Here is a 25,988-nt window from a genome sequence, read left to right on the forward strand (position 1 = left end):
AAACTACCTGGGTCAGGGCTAGGAGTGACAAGATTACTACTACTTTGAGTTTCCAAATTTGAGTAAAGAAGATAACTACTTTGAGTACACAGATTCCAACACACTGTATACAAAGTTGCAAAGCCTGGAAATTACCAACAGTACTACAAAATCAACTTACTTTTTTTAAATAGAATTTTACAAAAATAAAATTACCTAAAATTAAGCCCACCATTGTACTTAAATATCCGGTTCCACTTCCCAGGTTAAGAAAAGATAATCCTGGTTGAAGTTTCAATGCTTCCATAACTTCAGAATAAATGCAAGGTGCTGACAAGTGTATGTTTCCATGCTTCCAGGCTAAGTCTTTGTAAGCATTGTCTCTGTAGCCTTCCAAATAGTAATCTCCACGATCAATTGCTCTGAAGGCTTGCTCCACTCTTTCAGTACGGATATACTGAGCTTCTTTAAGGTTATCAATTAAGTCATCATTATCTTCCCCAGCACTCACAGCTCCTCCCATGATAATATTCAAATCAAATCATAAATTTAAAAATGTAATAAGATCAGTAGAAATGGTTTCCAATAATGTAGTGTGGTTTGTTTTCTTTTTAATATTGCACTTGATTTCCAAAAATAAACTGATCCTAGAAGGAAAGAATAAAAACAAATAAGTTACTATTCAAGAGGAAAATAACTCCATTTTATTAAATACATGCCATTATAATTAACTACCGTTTTTCAGGAATATATTCTTCTCCAGGCATAATGTTAAGTGTCTTAAGTATACTATTTTTTCTTGATTCTTACAAAACCACAAAAGGTGGCTTATGTATCATCATACAACAAAAAAGGGGGAAAAAGAAGTCACTAGAACTAATGGCCCATTATAGTAGCCACTAGTCACAATTACCTATCTACATCTCAATTAAAAGCAATGTAAAATTCAATTACTCAACCTAGCTATATTTCAAGTGTTTAATAGCTACATGTGGCCAATGGCTGCCACACTGTATAGTGCTGATCTGGACACTGCCAAGCCTTAGTTCTGAATCTTTAAGATTCAGAAACCATGCTCTTAAACACTAAACCACATGGCTTCTCTTTGGTACAGTGATCCTGGTTTATTAAGTGGTTAGTTGACCGATTTAAAATTCCTGAGTTGAAAGAGTAACTGCAAAATGTACTACGTGAATTTAAAATATTAAATATATTACATAAACAATGAATATAAAATGCAAATAAAGTCAAACTCACACATTTGTGTGTATACACACAAAGACAGTGCTTTGTTCAGTAAACCTTGTTGTAATAAACAATGAGACCACAAACTTTACTAACAACTTTGTCTAAGCATTAAAACAAATGTTATATATACATCCCTACTATATACAAACAATACACACAATAAACATCTTTAACAGATAAAGCTGAGCATTTTAAGTGGAAATGTAAGTGGAACTTGATAAACTAATAAATTTCAATAAATAACACTGAATATACTATTTAACCTTATACCATTAATAGCTAAATTCATGTATTAATTTTGAATAATCAAGAGAGAAGGAAAGTAAGAAATGAAATATTCACGGCCAAAACAAGAGTTATAACAGTCAACTCTGGCAAGGTTACACCCTTACTCTTGGCTTTAGATAAGAAAACCAATCGGAGCCTTGAGTGAGCCTGTCAGTACACTAACTTTGCCTGTGTTCCCTTTGTTCTTTCCTACAGTCTCCTTAAGAACTTTTCAAAATAAAGACAATGTGGTATATATGCACAATGGAGTTTTATTTAGTCATAAAGAAAAATGGTTTAATATCATCTGCAGAAAAATGGATGAAACTTGAGAACATTATGTTAAGCAAAATACGCCAAACTCAGAAGTCAAGGGTCATGTTTCTCTCATATGTGGAAGGTACAAAGAAAAAAGGAAAAGAAAGGTGTAAGGAGGAATCTCATGAGAATAGAAGAGAAACCATTAGAACAGAGGAAAGGACCGGGGTGAGGAAGGAAGAATGTGAAAGGGGAAATATTGGGGAGTGATATAGGCCAAATGACAGTGTGATATTGTGTGCATGTATAAACATATAACAAACCACACCATTATGTACAACTATAATGCACCAATAAGAGAAATGGGGAAATTAAAACCATATGAAAAATTGTGCTGTACATGTGTACTATGAATTGAAATGCATTCTGCTATCATATATAACAAATTAGAATTTTTAAAAAGATAACACACACACAAAAAAAAAGAAATGGGGAAAAACGTGTTAAAAAGAACTTTCTAGGAAGAGGAAACACTAAACTCACATTTCATTTAAATTTAATTTATTCAAGCTCAATTTTAAAAAGTTGGATGGCTCCACTCCCTACCTCCAACCTCAAAATAATAATTTTAAAGCGACAAGGGCTTATCATACTCTCCTTTGCCAATGAGTACATTTTGCAGCATGTAATGCAATAAAGAGATGTTAATCCACTATTCCTTCAACATGTCATTGTTTCAACAACCTTTTTTTATAGCTGAAGTACCCAGAGCTGCTAAGAGCAACTCTAGCATTTCAAGTTTTTTTAAGTGACATGGCCTCTGAGCACAAGTCAATTCTTTCATCTGATAACTTAAAGAGTAAATCTCTTTCCAAAGTGAAAATAAAATGGCTACACTAGACTAGGAGACAGTTCTGTGTATACCCAGTGTGGCACTTGCCAAATGACTTTAAAGAGTAATTCTGAGACGGGCATGGTGGCACAGGCCTGTAATCCCAGCAACTTGGGAGGCTGAGGCAGGAGGATGATGATTTCAAAAGCAGCCTCAGCAATGGCGAGATGCTACACAACTCAGTGAGACTCTGTTTCCAAATACATACAAAATAGGGCTGGGGATGAGTAATTCTGATTACACAGACAATTAACATACAGTTCTATACTATAAATGGCACAAGTTATTAGTTTGAAAAATTATTTCCCCCATGTTGATTCCAAGAGCTTAAGAATCTGACCCTTCTTAGTTCCGCCTGAACTTCATTCTGTTCAAAAATATCATAGCAAAATAAGTAAATGTTGTCTTTATTACACACCTTACAATCTTGGTGAAATAGAGGGAAAAGTAATCAAACAAAAACTACCACCACTTACCAACAGACACTATTCTAAACATTACCTGCTTATTATCTCACTTAAAAATTACAGTAAGCCTACAAAGAAAGCATCACATGTCACTTTCACTTGAAATCACTTATGTAAAGGGGTGGAGGGCTATAAAGCACAGGAAGCCAAAGTGGGACCTATAACCAGAGATCAAGAAAAGCTTCCTTAAAAGCATACACTGCATGAACATTTAAAGAAGTAAGGGAACTGTAGACTAAGGAAATAGCTGGTACTGACTGAATCAAGAGAGCAAATGATGATTGAGAAATTACCTACAGTTTGGCCTTTTATCAGCACTGGAGCAGATCTGGTGGGCCAGTGATTTTTGTTTTTTGTTGTTTTCAGGTTCTGTTTTTATTTTTTATTTTGTTTTGGTTTGGTTTGGTTTTTTTTTGAGAGTGTTCTTTTGGAATGAAACCTTTTGACAGTCTCACCAAATTTACTGACTCTCTCCCTATTAAAATATGAACAAATGAAAAAATTTACACACAACTCCATGCTCATGATCTTTTACAGACCTACGAGTTCACTTTGAAGATTATCTACTAGCCAGGCGCAAGTGACACATGCCTATAAATGAAGCTGGATCTCAAGTTGGAGACCAGCCTCAGCAATTTAGAAAGGCCCTAAGCAGCTTTGTGAGACCCTGAACAAACCAAAAAAAAAAAAAAAAAAAAGAGGTGGGGGGTGGGGGTGGGGGAGTAGTTCAATGGTAAAGCATCCCTAGGTTAAATCCCCAGTAAGGGGGAAAAAAAAAAAAAACAGAACAGAATATCTACTATAGGCAAAAGAGTCAATCAGATTGAGATATTGGTGAGGAGCAATTCTATTTCCATTTTAAGAGATACTTCAAGTGTGATATAACCTGTGTCTAAAAGACCTGTTTCATTCAGATCTACAGCAACATGCCTAAAACAAGTACTTAGGAAAAAACATTACATAATAAGAAGCAGTACAAGAGTGTAAAACTTGATATGCCAGACTCCTTTCTCTATAGTTTAGTAGGAAAAGGCAAATAAGCAAATCTGAACAGAAAGCTGAGAGAATATCCAAGAGGGAACCAATGAGAAAAGTTACCTGAAACTGAAAATACAGTAGTCCCCTGCAACTGTGGTTTCATTTTCCCTGATTTCAGCTACCTACTCAACAATGGTCTGAAAACATTAAATAGAAAAGTAAACAAATGAACACTTTCCATGTTTTCACAACATGGTTTTTCATCATAACATAATGAAATCTCATGCTGTCCGGCTCCACCCCACCCAGGAAGTGAATAATCGCTTTCCCTAGTACATCTACACTCTATATGCTACCTTCATTAGTCACTTAGTAACCATCTTAGTTATCATACGGCTATGCAACAAAGCCTTTGTTATTCACCTCACTGCATCTCATCCTTTACATATATCACCTCACATCACAAGAGTATAGTACAGGGGCTGGGGATGTGGCTCAAGCGGTAGCGCGCTCGCCTGGCGCACGTGCGGCCCGAGTTCGAGCCTCAGCACCACATACCAATGGAGATGTTGTGTCCGCCGGGAACTAAAAAATAAATATTAAAAATTCTCTCTCTCTCTCTCTCTCTCTCTCTCTCTCTCTTCTCTCACTCTCTCTTTAAAAAAAAAAAAGAGTATAGTACAAATATCTTAACAAAAAGGCCATATTCACATAACTTTATAGTACATTGTTATTCTTGTTCCAATGTATTATTACTTATTATTATCTCTTACTACGCCTAACTTATAAAGCGTATCATAGGTATACATATACAGGAAAAAAAAATTAGCAGATACAAGTAGAGAATTCTTATCGGAAATACCTGAAACCATATGTTTCAGATTTTGGAATACTTTGCATATGCATAATGAAATATCTCATTAATGAGACCCAAGTTTGAATATATCAACACATAAACATTCATTTATGTTTTATATACACTATATGCATGTAATTTTATACAGTATTTTTAGTTACCTTTTAACTAAGACCCATCACGTAAAGTGTGGAATTTTCTACTATGGCATTATATTGACACTCAAAAACCTTCAGATTTTGGAGCATTTTCAATTTCAGATTTTCAGTTTAGAGATTCTTAATTACAGGGTGCAACACTGCCCAAGGTTTTAGGTATTCCTCCCAAGAGTCTTGGAAGGTATCTCTGGAAGGTAAGAGGAACTCCTTTACAATCTAAAATGCTTATTTCTTTGATGTAAATTAGCTCATCCACTTAATATGGGTAATAACTGTGACCATAATGAGAAAGTGTGGCTTATACTACATGTTTATACTTTAAAATGATCAGGAAGTATTAAGAGTCTTCATACTAAAGAGATACCCTTAGCAATTTATGTAGACTTTAAGCAAAAAGCTATAATCATACAGAGCACTTTTCTAGAAGGCAATATGCTGGTACAGTGGCATCAAGTGATCTGGGGAAGCTGTGGATGTAAATGAGAAAGTGCTAATACATTTTTCCCCAGCAGATTAATGAAAAAGATACATCCAGGTTTGGACTTTTAAATTCTGATAAGACGTATATTTACATGAAACAAATTAGCAACCAGAGTCTAAATCTTGAGGAAGGAAGATATTAGGGTTTATGACTATGAATACTGACTATGATACTAAGCACAAATGCAAGTAGAGATTTAGCTGTGGTAAGAATGTCATTAATATTGCTACTTCTTTGTGTTATACTGGTTATAGGTTTTGAGTAATATGCTTTTATCCTGATTTTTCAAAACATAAGGTGTTTTTAGATATTACAGTAGAAAATCCAGCACTTGACCTCTCAGAGATCTTAAAGGATCTTGTGGAAACCAAAGGACTCCAGACTGCATCTGGAGAACTGGAATTAACAATTATAAAAGTGAAGAGCTATGATGAAGTTATACAAGAGTATTATAGAGCACTTAATCTAGGTATGTTGGGGGTGAGAACAGAAGGATTGGAAGATGTTGCTAGAGAAAATGAACCATTGGTAAGCACAAAAGGCACAAGGGAAAGAAAGGCATTCAGTTATGCAGAAACAGCATGTGAAAAGACAATGAGACAAGAGGCAACACACCCACTCAAGACGCTACAAACAGTACAGCAGAGCTATAAAGTACATAGATATAAAGTAGTACATATCAAGTCTAATAAAAAGGAGTCAGGTACACAGGCAGGCCATGTACATTGAGCTAAACTTCCTCCTGCAAACAATGGAAACCCCTGAAAGCCTCTAAATTAGAGGGGTGCTTTATAAACTAATCCTAGCATTCTGCTCCTGGTTTCAAACCCAAAAATGGCTCCATTTTCCAAAAGGCGTGGATGCAGCCCAGTTTGCCCTTGATAATGCTACCAAAAGCCATCTTGAAAGGAGTTTAAGATGAATCACACACACTAGTGCCCTGGACAGAGTTATATGCCCACCAATACTGATCACAACTGTTAAGTGTAAAGTTATCCTGTAACTAGGCTGTAGCCCTCTCAGCTGAGGTCTCTGCTTAGTTCTGCTTGTACAAGTATACCGAGGGAGGTTTGTGCCATCTGTGCCACAAGGTCATGCTTACAGCCTGTTTCACGGCAGATTCTGAAGAAACCCTGTCTTGGCTCCACCCTCTCTGCATAGCCTAGAAAGTTAGCCCACCTGTACAAGCACCCTGGGAGCCTGGACTCTGTCCTGCAGCAGTGCCTAAAAGGGCCCTGAATGTTAATTGTAATGCCTCTCATCTGTAGTTTGTGAGCAATCTTGCCTATATAGGGAACTGCTGAGAAATTAAATTAAAATTAACCTGGCCCACCAGCTTAGGCCTACCAGCAGTGGTTCACAGCAGATTCTGTATCAGCCCTGCAGCCTAATTTCAGTCCCTTCCAGATGTAATCTGGAAGGAGTTCTCCCCAGCTAGAATCCTGCCAAGGGACATAACAATCTAAGTCACTGCAGCAGGCATGTCATTATCTGTCCCTCAACATATTTTCAAGTGGTTCTGGATCTGGATTCTGGCCCCTCTCAACTATGGACTGAGCAGTCCTACCTGCTGGGGGCCCAATGGGAAGTACATCAAGTAGTGCCCCATAGGTTGATGTGGGGAGCCATTCTGACACGTGATTGGGTGACTCCCGTTAAGGGCCTGAGGCACTCTGGCTGTGTCGGAGTTATCCCGACCCTTTCCTGATGAGAGAGCCCATCCGTGTGGGGGTGTGCGTAACCACTGACCCTGGAGACCCAATCACTGACCCTGACCTTGGAGTACAGCCCCCCCTCAACCTTCATTGGATGGAATTCTCCCCTGAATCTCTTGTTTCCCCCAAATAAAAGGCTGATCCCCGGCGTGTTCGCTCTCTCTCTCTCCTGCTAGCCCAGAGTAATCCTCGCTGCCCTGCTGAGCGGCTGGAGGCAGGGAAACAGGGAGACCGAGCCGTCTCGGACCTAGCATTAAAATAAGGTACTGTCTGTGTGTTTTATTTTGATCTCTTCTAACTAACTGAATGCCAGAACCTCATTAATGAAACCACTGCGCAGGCCGCGTGGTAGAATTGGCGCCGAAGAGGGGGGCATTCTGAATTAGTTAGATTGAGTGGGAGCGCGCGCTAAAAAGATTAAGGGAAAGAAATAAAGAGAAAGGAAGATAAGGAAATAGAAATAAAGAAATAAAGAGGAAATAAGGAAGATAAAGAATAAAGAGAAAAATAAGGAAGAGGTGACATTTGGGTCACAAAAGTAATAAAGAGGATAAAGAAAATAAGAAATAAGAGAAAGGAAAAAGTGACATTTGAGTCACAAAAGTACCGGGAAATATTGAAGGAAAGAGACGTTAATTTACTTAAAATGGGAAATTCTACTTCTTCGGATAAGGAAATGTATCTAACTATTTTAGACAGTATAATTAATCAGAAAGGAAAACAGATAAAGAAAACTCAGTTATTGCAATTCTTAAAGATTGTAGGTGAATATTGTCCTTGGTTTTGTGACCAAGAGTCTCCAAATTTACTTACTTGGGAGAAATTAGGAAGAAAGTTACAGAGAGTTTGTCTTTCTACTGAAATACCTGGAGGCATAGAGAATATACAGAAAACTTGGACGGCCCTAGAAATTTGTCTCTTTGAATACATGGACCAGAGTCCGTGGCCACCAGAAGAGCTTCTGAGAGGTATTCAAAGAGCCATTAGGTCTATTCAAATGGAAAATCAGCCTGAGGCTAAGTTAATTTCCTTTCCTTTGAGCCGTTTTAAAACAAAAGCGCTAGGAGCTAAAACAAAGGTTAGAAATGTGCAAGCTAGCCCGCAGACAGATTATACAGAACAGCATGATAAAGAAGAAGCATCTCTAATCTTGGAGAGCCCTCCAGAAGTGGTAACCAATCTTCCTGGAGAGGAAAATACAAAGGAAACTCCTAGCGGGGCTCAGGTTTCTTCTCAGCCACGTGAGTTAGAAACCCAAATTCCAAATGGCGATAGTACAGAGTCTGATAGCAGCTCACAGTCTGAGGAAGAAGAATTAGACATAGAAACTCAGGACTTAGAGAGAAATTTTAATAGATTGCATTTAGCACCACCTGCCCAAGCTTTTAAAATTCAGCCGATACCTGCTAAAAGAACCAGATTTAACAGGTGTGCTAAATTAAAGATGACTTTTCTTACCCCAGTTCAGCAAGGTATTAAGAAGGCTCAAGAAATGAGGGAGGATACTACTGGTTTTCACCTCTTTCCAGTTTTTGAACAAACTGATGAGCAAAATCAGAGAGTTAGAATTCATGCTGTAATTCCATTTAAAACTATCAAGGAATTAAAAAATGCATGTGAAACGTACGGCCCAAATTCGCCTTTTGTTCAGAGTCTGATAGAAAATATCTGCTCACAACCCCTTCCTCCTAGTGACTGGGTTTTTTTAGCCAGATCTTGTTTGAGCGGGGGAGATTACTTACTTTGGAAAACTTACTGGACTGATTTTTGTAATGAACAGGCAGAAAGAAACAGAAGACAGGGCATAGAAACGCCAGTAACGATGTTTTTAGGGACTGAAGATTTTGCTGATTTAGAAAGACAGTTAAATTATGATTTTGTAGTGTACAATCAAATAACTGATTGTGCAAAACATGCCTGGAGGCAAATTGTCCCCAAGGACCAGTCCAATTTAGTTCTTACCAAAATCAGACAAGGTGCCAGTGAGACTTATTCAGATTTCGTAGCCCGACTATATCAGGCTGCGAACAGGTCCATCGGAGACCCAGGAGCTAGCGAATTTATTGTTAGACAATTGGCTTTTGAGAACGCAAACAAAATTTACCAAGATGTTCTCCGCCCCCATCGTAAGAAAGGAACAATTTCTGAGTACATTCGCTTGTGTTCTGACTTAGATTCCACTCAGTTGCAAACGGTAGCCTTAGCAACAGTATTAAAGGAAACTTTGGGGCCACAAAATTCAGTTCAGAAGTCCCGCAGCAAGTGTTACGTTTGCGGAAAACCCGGTCATTTCGCCTACGAATGTCGCCAACGCAAATTTAGGTTTAGGGCTCCATCTACTGGCGATAATAGATATTACAGGACTCGGCGCCACGTGGTTGATTCGGGTGGCGCGGATGAGCCCGCCTTCTCGCCACAAGTATTTCCTCCTAGCGAGGGGACAAAAAACTTCCGTTCGGCCCCTCCCCGGGCCCAGAAACAATATGGGGAGACGTCGCACAGTGTGACGTCACTAGCGGCGCCGACCAGGACAGTCCGCGATTTTTACCGGAGCAGAGACATGGATCACAGACAGTTTTCTTAGGACCTTCAGAGACAGTGGAATTAGATCCTGAAACGGGACCAACACAAATCCCTACTGGGATTTTCGGGCCGCTTCCTGAAAATACTGTAGGTTTAATTTTGGGGCGTAATAATTTAAAGGGAGCTATTGAAGTAATACCTGGTGTGATAGATTCAGAATTTAAAGGGCAATTATATGTTACTGTAAGATCCAATTATGCCCTAAGACTCACCCCAAAGGATATTTTTGCTCAATTAATATTATTGCCTTGTGTCTCAGAAAGGCACCTGCCGGCAGATTCAGTTTCTAAACCGCCGGACAGAGTATATTGGTCCCAGTTAGTGCGACAAGAACGCCCTTTATTAAAACTTAGAATTAATAATAAAAATTTCCTAGGAATAATTGACACAGGGGCTGATAGTTCAATATTGTCCAGCCGATTTTGGCCCAGGACATGGCCTCTACATACAGCCTCAGCTAATCTAGAAGGAATAGGAAAAATTTCACAGCCTGCTCAAAGTGCCAACTATCTCCGTTGGGAAGATTCTGATGGGAACAGTGGAATATTTAAGCCTTATGTGTTAGAGTCTTTACCAACTAATCTATGGGGAAGAGATATACTAGCCAAAATGGGACTGCTACTAGTCACCCCAAATTCTATAAAGTCAGTTGAAGAAATTAATCAAAGGTATTTTCCTGGAGATGATAGGAAAAACTTTCAGGAAGAATATCTGTTTACAAGCCAGTCTACACGGCAAGGATTAGTAAATACTTCAGGACAAAATTTTTATTAGGGGCACTGAGTACTTCCCCGATCCTTAAAACAGCTGAAAAAATTACATGGCTCACAGAAGAGCCTATTTGGATTTCTCAGTGGCCCATCTCAGGGGAAAAGCTTAAAATAATTCATAGATTAGTTGAGGAACAACTTCAAGCTGGTCATATTGAACCAACACTTAGCCCTTGGAATACACCTATTTTTGTTATTAAGAAAAAGTCAGGAAATTGGAGATTATTACAGGATTTAAGGGCAATAAACCAGACAATTCGGCCTATGGGATCATTACAGCCAGGACTTCCCTCCCCCACAGCCATTCCTTTAGATTATAACTTGATGGTAATAGATTTAAAAGACTGTTTTTTCTCTATAAGGTTACATCCTGAAGATTGTGAAAAATTTGCTTTCACTGTCCCAGCAGTTAATTTTAAGGAACCTGTTAAAAGATACTGCTGAAAAGTCCTTCCTCAGGGAATGCGTAATAGCCCTACACTGTGTCAAAAATATGTTGATCAGACAATAGATCCCATTAGAAATAGCTTCCCTGATACATACATTATTCATTTTATGGATGATATATTATTGGCCCATGCTAATTCAGAAGTACTTTCAGAAATTTTTACTCAGTTAGAGACCTCACTTACAACTATGGGTTTAAGTGTAGCTCCTCAAAAAATTCAAAAGGTATCTCCTTTTCAATATCTAGGTCAGATAATTCAAGGGAGTACAATCCGTCCTCAAAATCTTCAGATAAGAGTTAAAGAGTTACGTACCCTTAATGATTTTCAAAAACTATTAGGAAATATTAACTGGCTAAGACCATCCTTAAAGTTAACTACTTCTGAGTTAAGTCCTTTATTTCAGATATTACAAGGAAATCCTTCTCCAACCTCTCCACGTCAACTAACTTTAGAGGCCAAAGCAGCCTTAAGGAAAGTGGAAATTACAATTAAAAATGCACAACTTACTAGAATAGATCCTAAAAAAATACTGTATTTATTAATATTTCCAACTGAACATACCCCAACAGGAGCCATATGACAAAAATTAGGAGTTATTGAATGGATTTACTTATCTCATTCCCCTCAAAAGACATTAACACTTTTTCATGATTCTACAGCTCAATTAGTGATTAAGGGTAGAACTAGGATTTTACAATTAATTGGATCTGAGCCTGATATCATAATTATTCCATTTTCTGTTCAACAGACTAATTGGCTTTTTCAAACTTCTAGTTCATGGCAGATAGCTTTTACAGATTTCCCTGGCCAGATAGATAGCCATTATCCTCGTGATAAGATTGTACAATTTACATCATTAACATCACTTATTTTTCCAAAGATTGTACTTTCCCATCCAATAGAGGGAGCTTTATCGGTGTTCACAGATGGTTCCAGCTCTGGTAAGGCAGGTTTCTTCAGCCGTGTTCACACAGAGGTAATACAAACTTCTTATACTTCTGCCCAAAGGGCAGAGATTCAAGCTCTGATTTGTGCCTTAGATTATTTTTCAAATGAGCCTATTAATATCTATTCTGACAGCTTATATGCAGTCAGAGTTACCAAAAATATTAAAACCTCAGTTATTGGGCTTACTTCATCACAGGAGTTATTTAAATTATTTCATAATTTACAAAAGACAGTGCTAATGAGGAAGTACCCATGTTTTATTGGACATATCCGAGCACATTCTAGCCTCCCTGGACCTTTGGTTGCAGGTAATGATAATATTGATAAATTAGTAGCTTTTTGTCAACAGATGTCTTCATATGACTGTGCCCTAGCTTCCCATTCCTTACATCATCAAAATGCTTCTAGCTTACGTAAAAAATTTAGTATTACCAGAGAACAGGCTCGTCAGATTGTAAGCCAATGTCCTAAGTGTGTTATTTACACTCCATCTCTGCCATCAGGGGTAAATCCCCGTGGATTAAAACCAAATCAAATATGGCAAATGGATGTAACTCATATTCCTCAATTTGGTAAACAATGTTATGTACATGTCATAGTGGACACTTATTCTAGATTTATTTTTGCCACAGCACGTACTAAGGAAAATACTCAACATGTAATTTCTCATTACTTAACAGCTTTTTCTGTTTTAGGGTGTCCTATACAGATTAAAACAGATAATGCTCCAGCTTATGTAAGCTCTGCTTTTCAACAATTTTGCCAAGAGTTTCAAATTAATCATAAAACAGGAATTCCTTATAACCCCCAAGGTCAAGCCATTGTAGAACGAGCTCATTTATCTATTAAACTTCAATTACAAAAATTAAAAAGGGGGAATAAGATAATGACTCCCCAAAATAGCCTTAATCATGCCTTATTTGTTTTAAATTTTTTAAACTGTGACACAGAAGGTCACACTGCTGCTGAGAGACAAATGTCTCCCTCAGTGACAGGCCCTTTAGGCAGAGTTCTGTGGAAAGATTTACAGACTGGTCAGTGGAAGGGCCCAGATCCGGTAATATCATGGGGCCGAGGGCATGCTTGTATTTTTCCAGAAGGTGCTTTTCGTCCTATCTGGGTGCCTGAACGTGCTATCAGACATGGAGGAGATAGAACCCAGACTCAAGCGACTGAGGATAGACACGGAGGAGCCACAACCCAGAAGGAGGAGATATCGGAAAAAGATGAAGAAAGACCAGATTGAACCAGCCGAGAAGCTGATTTCGTGGAAAGATGTGAAGAAATTGACAACCCAGGCTTCCCAAATACTTCGACGCCTAGGAAAGAACAGGACCCCAGTCTTGATGGTAGCGACAGTAATTGCCCTACTGGGCTGTCAGGTAAAAGGGAATCAAGTAGACACTTATTAGACTTATTTCCCAGATCCACCCCTGGTACACCCAGCTGTGTGGACTGGAGAATCTATTCCAGTATTTACTAATGACTCATTCATGATGAGAGGATTTACAGATGCTCATATTACTCCCAATCATGTGACTAGATTTAATTATTCTGGCTACAGTGCCCAATTACCTTTATGTTGGTCACATGATAAACATGCTGGCTGTCTAAAAGTATCATTTGAAGAAAAGACAGCGATTGGTAAACCTAGACTGACAAATAATTCTATTTATGGAGACTTAAAACCTAATACTAGATCGGTAATTAAGATGGGACTTTCCCATAACAAGCCAGTCATTTCTACAAAACCTCCACCGGTACCCCACTGTCCAAATAGTTCTATAATTAAAATTGGCACCTTTCCAAAATGGATGGATTGTGTAAATACCTTTCCTGTACTACATAAGGTGTCTAAGCTAGTGGGTATATTTTAGACTGGTCTCCAAAAATTGATAAGAGACAATTACGAAGAAATTCTGCTATGACACCTGCAGGATTTGTTAGTAATATTTTGACTTATAGTGAAGGAGGCATTCAAAGAGATATTTGGCGTTTAATTGCTGCCTCAGAGTATTTACATTTTTCAGACAAACCTTTACCAAAATTTGTCGGCAAGAACTGTAAAGAGGGATCTTGCTATGGCCTAAGAGCCTGTGTCCAATCTCCTTATGTTTTAATTATTGGAAATGTAAAAGTTAGATGGATAGATGATAGATATTTTGTTACTTGTAATAAGTGCAACCTAACCAATTGTATTTCTAGGTATAATGGAGGAAAAGGAGTGCTGATACTTCATCAGCCCTCTTTTGTTTTATTACCTGCTAATATTTCAGAGCCATGGTATGCTGATGCTGGTTTACAAGTCCTGCAACAAATTCATGCCCAGCTAACAAGACCTAAACGTGCTATTGGAGTCATAATTGTTGGTGTCTTAGCACTGGTCTCATTTATTGCCTCAACCGTCTCTACATCTCTGACATTGTCTCAAAATATTCAACATGCAAAATTTCTTAATAATTTAGCTCAAAATACTTCCAAGGCTCTGCGTAATCAAGTAAATATTGATGAAAGGATTGAAACTAAATTAAACGCCTTAGAGGCGACTGTTATTAACATTGGTAATGAACTTTCAGCCTTAAAATTTAAGGAAAGGCTTAAATGCCATGCTAATTATAAGTATGTATGTGTTACAGCTGCCAAGTACAATGCTTCTCTCTGGGATTGGGAGAAGGTTAAAACCCATTTATTAGGTATTTGGCAAAATAGTAATAATAGCTTGGATATTCTGGAACTTCATCACCATATCCAAGACATTCAAAATAATAGAACTGATTTTTCAGATCCTTCTTCTTTGGCTAACCAAATATTGAAGGAATTAAATGGATTCAACCCTAGAAATATTCTTAAACACTCCGCTTGGTACCTTATTGGATTATTCTCTTTGCTGTTAATTCTCTTTTGTATTGTAACTATAGGATGGCGAGTCTTCCAATCAAGAATCCGGGGACTCCAGAGAGTGAACCGCCGCCTCATTGTTAAGAATAGAAAGGGGGAATATGTGGGGAGCCATTCTGACACGTGATTGGGTGACTCCCGTTAAGGGCCTGAGGCACTCTGGCTGTGTCGGAGTTATCCCGACCCTTTCCTGATGAGAGAGCCCATCCGTGTGGGGGTGTGCGTAACCACTGACCCTGGAGACCCAATCACTGACCCTGACCTTGGAGTACAGCCCCCCCTCAACCTTCATTGGATGGAATTCTCCCCTAAATCTCTTATTTCCCCCAAATAAAAGACTGATCCCCGGCGTGTTCGCTCTCTCTCTCTCCTGCTAGCCCAGAGTAATCCTCGCTGCCCTGCTGAACGGCTGGAGGCAGGAAAACAGAGAAACCGAGCCGTCTCGGACCTAACATTAAAATAAGGTACTGTCTGTGTGTTTTATTTTGATCTCTTCTAACTAACTAAATGCCAAAACCTCATTAATGAAACCACTACGCAGGCCGCGTGGTAGAGGTTGATGCTCTGAACTTGTGTACAATATGAATCTTGAAACTACAGTCTTGAGAATAGGCTTGTTCACCCAGAACCCACTGGAAGACACATAAATTCATGACCTGGAGACAGTCTTAAAGACCTTGGTCTCAGCTGCAAACCTATAACAGCCACGTATCAGTTTCAGTCCATCTCAGTCATGCACTGGAGCGATGTGCCCAGCACACAAACCCTTTCCAGTGGTCAAATGGGAGCCCACCCAAAGACCCAGGGGAAGTTACACCCATCAGTACCCATGCTAATAGGGCCATGAAGCAGACTTCCGTCCTAGTGTCAGCACCATGATCAGGGTCCTGGAGTCCAGTCCACCAATGGACCATATAGAACCCATGCTTACTAGAACCCTGGGAAGAGGTCCATCAACCATAATCTCCACTGTGGACCCAGCCCAATCCACATGACCCAATCCAACTCACTCTAATGTGATTCCAGTGGGAATCCCACCAGCCGAGACAGAATTGAAAAATTTTTTCAATAGAAAATTTCAATAGTAAATGTGATCATAGAGAATTAGAAAACTCAAAGTACATTTAAAAATTAGCCAATTAGAGGAACAAGATGGAAAATAACTAAAAAAGAGTGAAGACAATATAAGAGGTTTACGTGACACTAACAAACATACAAAATTACAAATTATGGGAATAATTGAAGAGGAAGAGAAAGGATTTTAAAGAAAGCTTAAAAAAAAAGTGCCTGGAAATTTCCCAAATTTTAGGAAGGACATGGACATACAGATTCAGAATGCTCAAAGTATCCTACTCTAGAGCAATTAAGAATTGAATACTAAAGACACATCATAATAAAAAATCAAGTCAAAGACAGAGAATTATGAAACCAATAAAAAAGAACTCATCACATATAAAAGATCTCCCATAAGGCTATGAGTGGACTTCCCAACAGAAATATAAGCTTACAAGGAGAAGCTGACATTGAGATTGCTTAAAAAAAAAAAAAAAAAAAAGCCTACCAAGAATACTATGCCCGTGATAAGTCCCCTTCAAATTTGAAAGATAAAAATATTCTGAGACAAAGCTGAGAGAAAATGTAAAATTCTAAAGATTGTCCTTCATCTTGAAACAAGACAAGTAACAATATAACATGAAAGTAAAAGTTCAATAGTAAAGGTATATATAATCGGGGGCTGGAGTTGTGGCTGAGTGGTACAGCGCTTGACTAGCATGTGTTCAATTCTCAGCACCACATATAAATAAATAAAGGTCCATCAACGACTAATAAAATATATTTTTTTAAAAAAAAGGTATATATAATCCAATTCAGAGCCTTCATTAAGTTGTAAAGGTGGCATGTAAACCACTGAATCTAAGAGTTAAAAAACAAATTAAAAATAATAATCTATAAACAAATGATTAACATATATACAATTAAGCAGATGTAAAACATGACATCAATTGCAAAATGTAGCTAGCTCCCTTCTTTGAAGTCATTTTATTTTCTATCGTCTCTGGATCCCATATTGATTGATTTACAATGGCTTTTTCATAATGGGTTGATAGTTTCCTGTTTCTTCTTGGGTATTTTTTGGAGACGGGACCAGGGATTGAACCCAGGGGCACTCTTAGTCACTGATCCACATACTCAGCCCTTTGTATGTTTTATTTTGGGACAAGGTCTTGCTAAATTGATGAGACAGGCCATGAACTTGTGATCCACCTGCCTCAGCCTCCAAAGCCGCTGGGATTACAGGCATGCGCCACTGTGCCTGGCTGGGTATTTTTCCTTCTAGGTAGACTTTAAGATTTTTTTTTTAAATCTTAAACAGTCCAGCACAGTGCATACCTGTAATCCAAGCTACTTGGGAGACGAGGGCAGAAGGACAGCAAGTTGGAGGTCAGACTCTGCAACTTAGCAAGACCCTGCCTCAAAATAAAATGTTTTAAAAAGGCTGAAGATATAGCAGTGGTAAAGCACTGCTGGATTCAATCCCTAATACCAAAAAAAGTAAAAAAAAAAAAAAAAATAGGGAAGAGGAGTAAAACTCTAGAGTCTTTGTGTATTAGTGAATTCAAAGTAGAACTGGCTTAAATTAGGATTTTACAACTTAACTGTAAGATGTTTTATCTAAGCCTTATGGTAACCACAAAAAAAACCCTCAAATAGATATACAGAAGATAAAAATAAAAATCCTCTAATAGATACACAAAGCATATCACTACAAAAATACAACATATTGAAGGAAACAAAGAATACCACTAAAAAAGAAATATATCGCTAAGAAAGTCAGCAAGATTGGAAGAGAAATACACAGCAAAAAAAAAAATAATAAGTGAATGTCAATACTAAATTCTTACCCATCAATAATCATTTTAAATAGACTAAATTCTCCAATCAGAATTGGAGACTAACGTAGTGACTAAATGAATTTTTTAAAAAGGATCCAACAATAAGGGACTCATTTTAGCTTTAATGGGCTATTAAGCTTTGGCTTCCAGGTTTGTGGATCTTTCTAAACTGTGTACATGAGTTATGTAAACAAAACTGACAAGGGGAAAATAAAGGCCTTCTGTGTAGAGACTACATGCAGCATAATAAAGACATATGGAGAAAGGGGGAACATGATGCACACTTGCAATCCCAACTACTCAAGAGCCTCTGGAGTAGCTTGAGGCAAGAGGACCTCAAGTTGGAGGCCAGTCGGGGGAAGTAAAGGAGACCCAGTCTCAAAATAAAAAGGACTGGGGATGTATCTCAGTAGCAGAGCATCCCTGTGGTCAACCCCCAATCCAATAAACAAATGAATAGTTCAGGGACATAAGTTCAGTGGTAAAGCACCCCTGGGTTCAATGTACAACACTGAGGAGAAAAAAAAAAAAAAAAAAACAACCTCACATAAAGAATAATTTCCTAAGGAATAAAAATATATTTAACAAGTAAGATAGACTAGAACAGAAAAATCGAGAAAAAGAACATTATCATATAATTATATATACCACAGAGCTTCAAAAATACAGTTTATTTCATGATATACATTATTCCTAAAGTAGAATGGAAATAATTTTTTGGTACTGGGGGTTGAACCCAGGGGCACTTTACCACTGAGTTATAGCCCCAGTTTTTTTGTTTGTTTGTTTTTTGTCTTTTTTTTAAGATAGGTTGCTTAGCACTTTGGTAAGTTGCTGAGGCTGACCTCAAACCTGAGATCCTCCTGCCTCAGTCTCCCGAGTCACTGTGATTACAGGTGTTTGCCACCACCCAGCAAACAGAACCAATTACTATATAAAGATGCTTTGCTAAGTATCTATATACTTCTTTTAAACACAACACTGGCATTATACTGTAAATATTTTTTCAGAGTTTTACTCAACAAATCCTAAGCACTTTTTCATACCATCAAATATTCTTCCAAAATCCAAAGGCATGAAATTCCTCCACATGGATACACCAGGATGTAAAAATCCCTCAACTGCAAGATAATAGGATTCTAAATAAATTATAATCACTGTACACTTCAGGAGCCTGTAAACCAAAGTTTGCATTATAGTGACTACTTCAGCCAGGTATGATGGTACATGCCTGTAATTCTAGCTACTCAGGGAGACTGAGGTAGGAGGACTGAAAGTTTGAGGTCAGCCTCAGCAACTTAGCAAGACCCTGTCTCAAAATGAAAAGGGGTAGCAGGCTGGGGATGTGGCTCAAGCGGTAGCGCCCTCACCTGGCATGCATGCAGCCGGGGTTCAATCCTCAGCAACACATACCAAAAAAAAAAAAAAAAAAAAAAAAAAAAAGATGTTGTGTCTGCCGATAACTTAAATAAATAAATAAATATTAAAATTCTCTCACTCTCTCTTAAAAGGGGGGGGGGTAGGGATCTGGCTCAATATTAGAGGGTCTCTGGGCTCAGTGCCCAGTATTACAAAAAATATATATTTTGAAAATAATTTGTTAATTCTTGGATAATCCCATCTTGATCAAGGGAAATTGCCAAATACACATCAATATCTATGCTTTCTTGCTTCCACAGATAACACTGCTGATTGGATGTGCACAAATCTCCAGAACATTTATTCCCTCACCTGTGAAATGAAAATACTAATTCTATGACTCATCAAGTCCCACAGGGCTCTAATTTCCCTGCTATTTCAGCATCAGTCAAACCTGTATTTGAATCCAGTGAAGTTTTAGTTACCCATCCATCCCTCAACATTTATACTACTTTGGTCATTTTTACTGACCTATTCCTGCCATTTTCTCTTCCAGAGAGGAAATAATTTTAAAAGTGTTCAATTCCTAAAATAAACAATAAAAGCAAAATAAGAAATTGAAAGAGGAAAAAAAACAGAAAGCAGAATAAAAGACTGAATAGAATAGCGTAAGCACTTAATATTCATCTACCTGAGAAGGAAGTCTTCAATATTTAGCCATAAAACACAATTTTCTTCCTTGGCATTTTCTCCCTAGTGTATGTATGTATGTGTGTGTGGTGGGGGTGGAGGGGAGTATACAAAAGCACATTAACACATGCACACCTGAAATGATTTATGAAATATTTCAAACATTTCTTGCTATTCTTCCAAAGTTTAGATTCGTGCCTTAAATCTATTTGATGTAGAAAGGAACTGCTGAAGGCCATCTTCAGTATTGTGGTGTCTTTTAGGCAACTTGAGAATGCCTTGTGGAGGGTAAGTGCTGACAAGTCAAAGGAGGTGGGAAGCAGACAGATGGAAGACAGATGTCATGGAGTGGGAGAACAGAATGAATGCTGACTCACTTTCCTTCCCTCCTAGATCCCAGGAAGCAGCAGCCAAGTGCTCCTTGCTGCTCCTTTCTCCACAAGTGAGGACAATGCTCAACCAGCTCTGTGGGGGAAAAGACCAGTGATCCAAAGAACACTATTTGAGGAAATGAACAAAGAATGTTCCTCATATCTGAAAGTTCCTATTATGGGAGTCATGGACCAAGGAGTAAAATTCTTTTCTCACGGATAGGGCTGATATATGTAATAAAATATAAATAATTATGAAAAAACAGGTTGTTTCACTACTCACTTGCCAAAAGTTCCCAAAAACACCTACTTAACTTTGTATTTAAATAAACACAAACCTTAATTTTTTTTTTTTAGTAGCAATTTACATGTAGGAGTCATTCACTTTGTGTTTGTCAATCTTTGCTGCCAGGCTCTGATTCTTCATACCCCTTCATTCTTCCTTTCATTAAAGTTCAAATACCCCCAACACAGCTCATGTCTTGCATCACTGAACCACAACTAAACTCCAACCTGTGATAGCCTTCTAAACAGAATTTACTCAAAGGTTCCTAACCTATAACACCATCGTGAATGAAATTAATTTTTAGCTAGTAAGATGATAAATTCTGATCTTTCCTTCCCTTTAATCTTCCCATTTCCTACTTTGTCTCCCTTTAGTACTCTCAAAAAGGAATAAAGAAGTAGAGGAAAGCAATGTTATTTACTATCTATGCATCCTCAGGAGAAACACTCTGTGATCTTCAGTTTTCTTACTGTAAAATGGGAATAATAGCCACATTATAAATCTGTAAAGATTAAATAATATCCTGCACATAAAACTTGTGACATGCAGATGTCCAATACATTACTTCACTTCTGTGACAAAAATAGAGTATTCTAAACTTTCATTTTAAGCAAAAAGAGGAAACAAAAAGCACTAGTTCTCAAATCTAGTGATATTATCACCTAATGAAGTACAGAATAGAAATGCAAATCCTGAAGTTAGAGGTAACAAGATGAAAAAACAAAAACAGGATATACAGAAGGTGGGAGAATATACACATTTACACCTAAGTTGGCTGAAATGCACAATGTGGTATTTCTTGCCATACTCTGTGATCAACTAGATTTAAGGCCTAAATAATGAGTAGTTGTCATTTTGTACTCACGGGGAATCTTGGAAGAAAGGATTAGTCAGATGCTCGCATTAGCTAACTTTTGCCCTTGCTAACTTTTTTTTCCCTTTACAGAGTACTTGTTATACAGTTTAGCGAAACTGTCTTAAACAGTTTTCTTCAGTTCAAACTATAAATTCAGTGAAGACATAAAAATAATGTTTTATCTTCATCACAGTCAGGGCTAGGGGCATGGCATTTGTCTAGCATGGATGAGACCCTGGGTTCAATCCCCAGCACAGCAAAACAAAAACAGGAAAGAAAAAGAAAATCCATTGTAGTTACATGGTCTTAGCAACCATTTAATAAATAACTGTTGACTACTGTGAAGGTAAAATCTAGCTTTCTGCTTTGGATTTGAATGTACCCAATTCAAATGTGAATATACCAAAGAGCTACAAAAAAAATTAAAGAATTTTTTTTTCCTTTGTATTTTCCTGAACTCTCAAATCTTTATCTCATCAGATAGGTGATAAGTCACTGTCTCAAAATAATTCAAGATTGTCTCTTTCCCCTACTCTTCCAATTCAACACTTTAAAGAAAGTTCCTTCTGAAGCATTCATGTTACACATTTCGGTATTTGGCAAGTTTTAAGAGAGATCTAGTCACAGATGCAGTCTCCACCTTCCCCCTCATCCTTTCAATTTTCCTATTCCTCTTGGCTTCAAAACAGTGTGAACACAAAGTGGAGAAACAGTAGGCAGCAACTCTGTTACAGTTTAAAGTACAGGATATGAGGTGATAAAAGAATATAAAACTACACAGAACCAGATGAGGCATGTCAAGCTGGAATCCTTTATTTTGAAAGTTACAGTATTTTATGCACCCCCAAAATTCAGTTCTTCCTAGGTCAGACTTTTGAAATGGGGCTTATTTTATTTAAAAGGCTGTAAATTCACAAAGAACAACATACAAATACAGAATATCCCAATGTAAAAATGTACAATTGGAGGCTACTCATCACTTCAGATGCTCTGTATCTGTTTTCTTCAACTGATATGTCAAAAATAAACAAAAAATGAGTTCACACCAAAAATATTCTTTCCAAGAATAAGTCTCAACAGAAGAGTAGATAGGTAAATGAGAGAACAGAATCAAACATTGTTAATTCAATAAACCATCAAACCTCTAAGATAAATAAGGGGGGAAAATGAACATAATTATTTAAACAATCAGAAGGAAAACAACAAAATGACAGGAAAAAGTAACAGTCTTAATTCTCCAATTAAGACTCAGACTGGTTGATTAAATTATAAAAGACCCAACAATTTGTTTACTGCAAGAAACTTACCTCACACCTCACCTCATCAAAAGACATATATAGAGACTGAAAGTAAAAAGAGAAAATAAAATTCTAACAAGAGCTACAGAAGTCATGATGGTTGTTTCTTTTGAATAGACTGTTTACAATACATTGAAAATCCTACAATTATGGCGAGAGTTAAAGAGCAGAGAAGACTACAGTACAGACACCATGTACATGACCATCATCTCTAATTTATCATCTCCAACACATTATTCTTTAAGGATTTAAAGTGGTCTATAAGAAGTCATATATAAATCAGGTCCAGAAAAGTACATATTAATAGAAGTTTAGATTATGAGAAAACAAAGTACAAACAATATATGAGTAATCACCAATTTACTCAAAAGTTCAGTCACCCATCTACCTCTGAGCAACCAAAACAAAAGCTCAATCACCTGTCTGCCTCTGAGCAATCATAACCAGAAAAAGAGACAACTACATAGCTCATTTAAGGCAGAGAGACATTCTAAGTTTAAAAAAAGCAAAAGGTTTAATCACAAAGGATAGACTGAGGACTACATAAAAATGAAATATTCCATTTGGCAAAGCACATTGATAAAACAAACACATGATAAAATATCAGAATATATACAACTGGGAAAAAAGTTACATCATGTAGCAGAAGGTTATTATCATCCTAATGTATAAGAGTATTCACAAACATAATTTCTTTAAAAAACCAGAGGATGTGGTCATCAACAGGAATTTGTAAGAATAATTACAAAACCACTAGCAAACATAAAATTAGGTTTTAAAATATGCCATTACAAATATGCAAAATTAGAGAATGTTTGGCCTTGTAAGATTGATGATTTTTTAAATTTTAAAACACTTGTCAAAAACATATTTGGCATTTTTAATTACTAATTATTAATAATTATCTCCTAACCTCCTTTTCTGAAATATTAATTCTTCTACCTTCATTGGGAACTCCAGCATCTCTACCTTAGTCTTCTCTGCTCAACTTTTACCATAATCATGGGCTTCTTCAATGTTTAGAAAACAAGCTATTCAATTCCCAAAAGTAGCAACCATTTTGACTCCTTCAACTTTTATCTACTACTTACCCATCTGTCCTGTCTGAATTCTTACTTTCCTTCTCTGATCTGATCTTAATAGTTTGCTCATTTTCTTGTCATTAAATTCAATGTTGCTATTATTCTAGCATAAGAATTAGTAAATTCTTCCTATAAAAAGTCAGATGTTAAATATTTTAGAATTTGCAGATAATAGATTTTCTGTCAAAACTACTGAACCTTACCACTGCTTTAAGGCACAAGTAGCCACAGACCATATGTAAATGAAAGTGCATGGCTGTGTTCCAATAAAATTGCATTTATGGATAGTGAAGTTGAAGTTCCATGTAATTTTCATATCATAAAATATCTTTATATTGATGTTTTTTCCAACCACTGAAAAACAAAACTACCATTCTTAGTTCACAGGCTGTATAAAAAAAAAGCAACAGGCCATGTTTGCTTGTCCTGTGGGCCATAACTGGCTGACACTTGCTAATACCACTTTCTTCAAAAACCAAATAGATCCCATGAACACTGCTTTCAGCTAATGACTCTCTCAACCTCTCATTCTTTCTGTCTCACCCAATCTTACAAACTCCTGATCCTGTACCAAGGTAATAATCTCTCATCTTTGTAAAGTGCTATAGGAAATCTACTGTTTAGATTGGTGCCCCTCAAGATTCATGTTCCTCAATTTTTTTTCGGGGAGGGGGAGCTACTGGGGATTAAACCCAGATATGCTTTGCCACTAAGCTAGATCCTCGGTTATTTTTATTTTGAGACAGGGTCTCACTCAGTTGTTAGGGACGGGGCTTTGAACTTGAGATCCTCCAGCTATAGCCAAATGAGTTGCTGGGATTACGCCAACATGCCCAGCAATCTCTGTGCCTTTATTCAGCTCTGGCTCCCTTCTCTACAAGATACTCGTAATCCGCTTCTCCATTCTCTCCAGATCTTCCTGGAGATCTTCCTCATTCAACAAAGGTCCTGCTCTACCCTCCACAGAGATAGATACATACATACGAGCAAACAAAAAAAGCAACTTTTTAAACCCCACATAAATACAATATACAACTAATCCCCATTCACTTCCACAAACAGAGTGTAATGAGTTCAACCTTTGTTTTGAATCAAACACAGCTTATTTTTTTCCACCTTTTACTGGTATATTATTAGATGTCTGGTACACAAACAAGCATTTCACAAAAATCTCTTAATTCTTCACAAAAAATATCTACAAAAAGGCTGGGAAATACAGCTCATTGGTAAGGGCTTGCCCACCATGCACAAGGTCTTGCATTTGATACCCAGTGCTACAAAAGAAAACCAAAACAAAAAACAATACCCATTTCAGGAAGAAATTCCGAACTGGGCTTAAAACTGTGGTCTATGTCCAAAGTCACACAACTGTATGCATATCTGAGCTCCACTTTTTCCCATTTCCAACTATGCATTATCTGATATGACCCTGCATACCATTTCAAAAGCACCTCCAAACAACTCTTGACATAGCATAGCCTTCACTGGCGTTCCCTTCTCCCCTTCACATACTTTGTCATGTCTCCATGCCTTTTCCTCTGTATTAAATCTCTACCTGGAAATTCCTTGCTAACCAGTTACCATAAATAAGCCCCTTCCTGCTAGAAAAATTTTTCTAAACCCACCTCCAGAATACTCATGAACCTGTCTTAGTCTACTTGGACTCCCATAACAAAATACCACCGACTGGTGGGTGGTCAAGGGGCTTAATAAATGTATTTTCTTACAGTTCCGGTAACTAGAAGTCTAAGATTAAGATGCCAGCATGGTCAGTTTCTGGTAAGGTCTTCCTTTCTAGCTTGAAAATAAACAACATCTTGTGTCCTCATCTGACCTCATTTGTACACATGCACCTGAAAGCATGACTGAGCTCTCTGATGTCTCTTCTTAAAAGAACACTAATAACACCATTGGGTCAGGGCCCCAGGTTTATGACCTTATTTAACCTTTCTTCTTCAAAAGCCCCATCTCCAAAAACTGTCACATAAGGGTTCAGGGTTTCAATGATGAATTTAGTCCCTTTATGCTCTTAAACACCTTGGGTGTATCTTCTATCACCTCTCCACAAAACTGTTCTTCTGTTTCCCACTCACTGAACCATAGCCTCTTCAAGGTAGGCTTAGCGAATGTGATGGCACAAGCCTATAATGCCAGCAGCTTAGGAGGCTGAGTCAGGAAGAACCCATGTTTGAGGTCAGCCTCAGC

The 25,988-nt window shown here is 37.6% G+C and overlaps 1 protein-coding gene across 7 annotated transcripts in view; it reads right to left on the reverse strand.

Annotated features, from left to right (window-relative positions):
- The window catches only part of PCMTD1 (protein-L-isoaspartate (D-aspartate) O-methyltransferase domain containing 1), an 82,897-nt gene that overhangs the window by 35,771 nt on the left and 21,138 nt on the right, over nt 1-25,988 (reverse strand). For 5 of the 7 annotated variants that reach the window (XR_014018779.1, XR_014018780.1, XM_081266232.1 and 2 more), the window contains exon 2: nt 196-626. The exons of the other annotated variants lie outside the window; for them this stretch is intronic. Coding sequence is in view for 3 of the 5 variants with exons in the window: in XM_081266232.1 (XP_081122358.1) it covers nt 196-502 (307 nt within the window). In the remaining 2 variants the exon portion in view is untranslated. The remainder of the gene's footprint in view (nt 1-195; nt 627-25,988) is intronic. 7 annotated transcript variants of the gene reach the window in all.

Source organism: Spermophilus citellus (genome assembly GCF_964194105.1).
Source record: "Spermophilus citellus genome assembly, chromosome: 14".
NCBI lineage: Eukaryota > Metazoa > Chordata > Mammalia > Rodentia > Sciuridae > Spermophilus > Spermophilus citellus.